Source organism: Ovis aries, chromosome 20 (genome assembly GCF_016772045.2).
Source record: "Ovis aries strain OAR_USU_Benz2616 breed Rambouillet chromosome 20, ARS-UI_Ramb_v3.0, whole genome shotgun sequence".
Classification (NCBI taxonomy): Eukaryota; Metazoa; Chordata; class Mammalia; order Artiodactyla; family Bovidae; genus Ovis; species Ovis aries.
Window position 1 is genome coordinate 5,477,899 of NC_056073.1, and position 2,844 is coordinate 5,480,742.

Consider the following 2,844-nt stretch of genomic DNA (forward strand, 5'->3'; position numbering starts at 1 on the left):
AGTGGTATTATATCATTCTGCTGCTATGAGATTATTCTTAGCACTCCTAAAGTATGTTAATTTTCTTATCCCAGTGAGATTTTGTATAATGATTAATTTCAAATGTATATTTCACCTAAAGAAAGTTTATTTTGGGGGGGCCTGTTGAAAGACTAAATAAATTCACCTAAGTGTTAATTTTGTTAATAAGTCAATATAATGTTATCAATTAGTTTATTTTTTTTTTCCATTCTACAGAGTTTATTAGGTTTATAACTGGACGAAGTCACACGTGTACAAAATGAAGCTCACACTATCCCAAAGCAGAGTAGGAATTGAGGGCTGGGGATCCGTTACTGGCCTTTGGGGGAGCTCCGAGGTGAGGGGCAGCCAACCCTCCCACTCCAGAGATGTGGCCACAGGAGAGGGGAGGAGAAGGAGCCCACTTGGCTTTGGTCACAGAACTCAAGAGCCTGGCAGTGGGCTAGGGCAGGCAGATGGATGGTGGAGTAGGAGCCTCTGAAACCACCCCGTTCAGGGAGCCCAGGGACTGCTCCACCAGTCCCACTCGCAATGTGCTTGGTCCAGACCTAGACTCGGGGGCTAGCGCAAAGGGCAGGCAGCAAAGCAGGAGGGAGGAGACACTGATGTGTGGTGGCCGAGGGCACCCAGACCTGTGGAAGAGGGTGGGTGGGGAGGTGGGCTAGCGGCCACCAGGCAGCTAGCAGCGGGTCTCATAAATGCCGCTGCGGCCAATGTAGCGCACCCATTTGATGACATCGTGGTCGCTGTAGTTCAGCTTCGGTTCAAACACCTTCAAGTAGCGCACCTTGAGGCCAGAAGGTGCGAATGGCACCTCAAAGTTCATTGAAATGGGGGGTCGAGCCCATTTCTTCTTGTCGTTGGTGGGCAGCAGCTCAATCTCAGCGCTGATTTGCGATTCCTTCATGCCTGCCATGCGCTTGATCTTCCACACGATGGCGTTCTCACTGGCCTTATACTTGGCCTTCCCCTTCATGCAGATTACCTGCACCCCACTAGTGTTCAGTGGGGTTGGGATCCGCACCTCAATCTTCTGAGCCAGTAGTGAGGGTTTGAAGTTGGACTTAATGACCACCTTGACCTCCAGCTTGGTGTGTCCCACTTCCCGAACTAGTGGGATCACGCGAAAAGGAAGGATGATGTCCTTGGTGGTGCGATACCTCATGAGTTCAAATTCTCTATCTGGTGGGATAAAGCTGATGCTGCGTTCAGAATCAAACTTGCTGAGTCGCACACACTGGTGGAAGGTGCAGTCATCAATGGCAATTGATTGCTTCCCGCTCTTGCTTGTTTCATCAGCTGTGCCTTTGCCTTGCTTCTCAATGACGATCTTGTCATTCATTCCAAACTTGCACTCAGGCATGCCACTCAGATAGCTCTTCATCACCACCCGGCCTGACACATGGGCGCTCAGGACCTGCCCTTGCGGGGACATGAGGAGGTTCACACTCTCCAGCACATCCAGGAAGAGCTCATTCCGGCGATACTTGATGCCCTCCCACCGCCAGCCAATCTGCCCGGTCACCTGGCTGGTGATCTGAGACTGCTCTTCTTTTGTCTGATGCTGGCTCTTGATGCCCTGCTGGGTGATGAAGGTTTTCAATGCACCTGTCTCCGAGTTCTGTGGGTAGCCAAAATCTAGGATTTCGTCCAGCAGCTCATATATGAGCACAAAATTGTTCTTGATGTTCTCTTCGCTGATCTTGCCAAAGTAGGCAGCCATTACGTCACACATCTTATAGAGGAATTCGAAGACCATGGCAGCATTGACATTCTGCTTGGTGACAGCTGCCAGCCAGATGTTGGACCGTTTAACATGGAAGAAACTGGTGCGAGCGATGTTAGTGACGGGGCTGCGCACCTGCTGCCGGGCGTGGATAACATTGACCCGAAAGGCGTCCACTGCATTCCTCCCGATGTCATCTCGGTAGACCCGGGAGATGAGCACCTCCCCCTTGTGATTATAGATGAATAAGCCTCCAATCATGGCGGCAGCTCAGTCTTCGCAGCCCATCGCTCTGAGAAGAGACCTGGTGTCCGCGGCCCTCTGCTCAGCCGGCCCGGCCACTCTCCGGATCCCAAGATGTCCGCCCGCCCCCTCTCAATTAGTTTAAATTGTGGAATTAATATTTAAGAATTATAATCATTAAAATTATGCAAGTAACTAAATTAGTTTCAGAGGCTGTAAAGATTTTAATACTCACAAAAGGATGTTAACTTGCAATCATCTTTGAAAGAGCTTAAATTTTCCAACAAATTATACTATCTTTGAATCTTCTGAGAAATGTCTGGAATTTGAGTTTTTAAAATAAATTATATTCATACTTCTCTGCACAACCCAAATATATTCCATGACAGGAAAAGTTTGAAGTCGGTGTTTTATAAAAGGTGAATTACTGTGCATTTTATTATCAATAATAATATATGTAAAATTACTCACAGACTACCCTGAAAGCTTTGGCTTCCTTGATAACATCAAAGTAGAGATTTTTAATTGCAGAAAATGCTGTTGTGACATTAGGTATACTTGAAGTCATTCCTTACACTTTTTGATTAATCTTGTGCTAGATGTTCCAAGTCAACCTCACTCTTCTTGAATCCTCAGCTTAAACTCACCACTTGGAATTTTATTTTTCACTTTGAAATTTAGCTAATATTAATTTCTGCTTTTGTGTCTAGAATTTGCTAAATCTTGATGGTTATGATTCAGGAATCTCAAGGGCATTCCTTTCATCCTTGAGAAGATTTGTCCTCGGAAAATTTGCTGAAGTCAGAGACACTCTCTTCAAGGAAATAGCTGACTTGACATATTTTTCAAAAGAA

At 46.2% G+C, this 2,844-nt stretch overlaps 1 protein-coding gene across 1 annotated transcript; it reads right to left on the reverse strand.

Annotated features, from left to right (window-relative positions):
* Positions 1-212: 212 nt before the first annotated feature.
* On the reverse strand, positions 213-2,122 carry LOC101107906 (AP-2 complex subunit mu-like). The gene has a single exon (XM_042236761.2). The coding sequence runs from the start codon at positions 2,006-2,008 to the stop codon at positions 701-703; it is 1,308 nt and encodes a 435-aa protein (XP_042092695.1). The 5' UTR covers positions 2,009-2,122; the 3' UTR covers positions 213-700.
* Between the last annotated feature and the right edge of the window lie 722 nt (positions 2,123-2,844).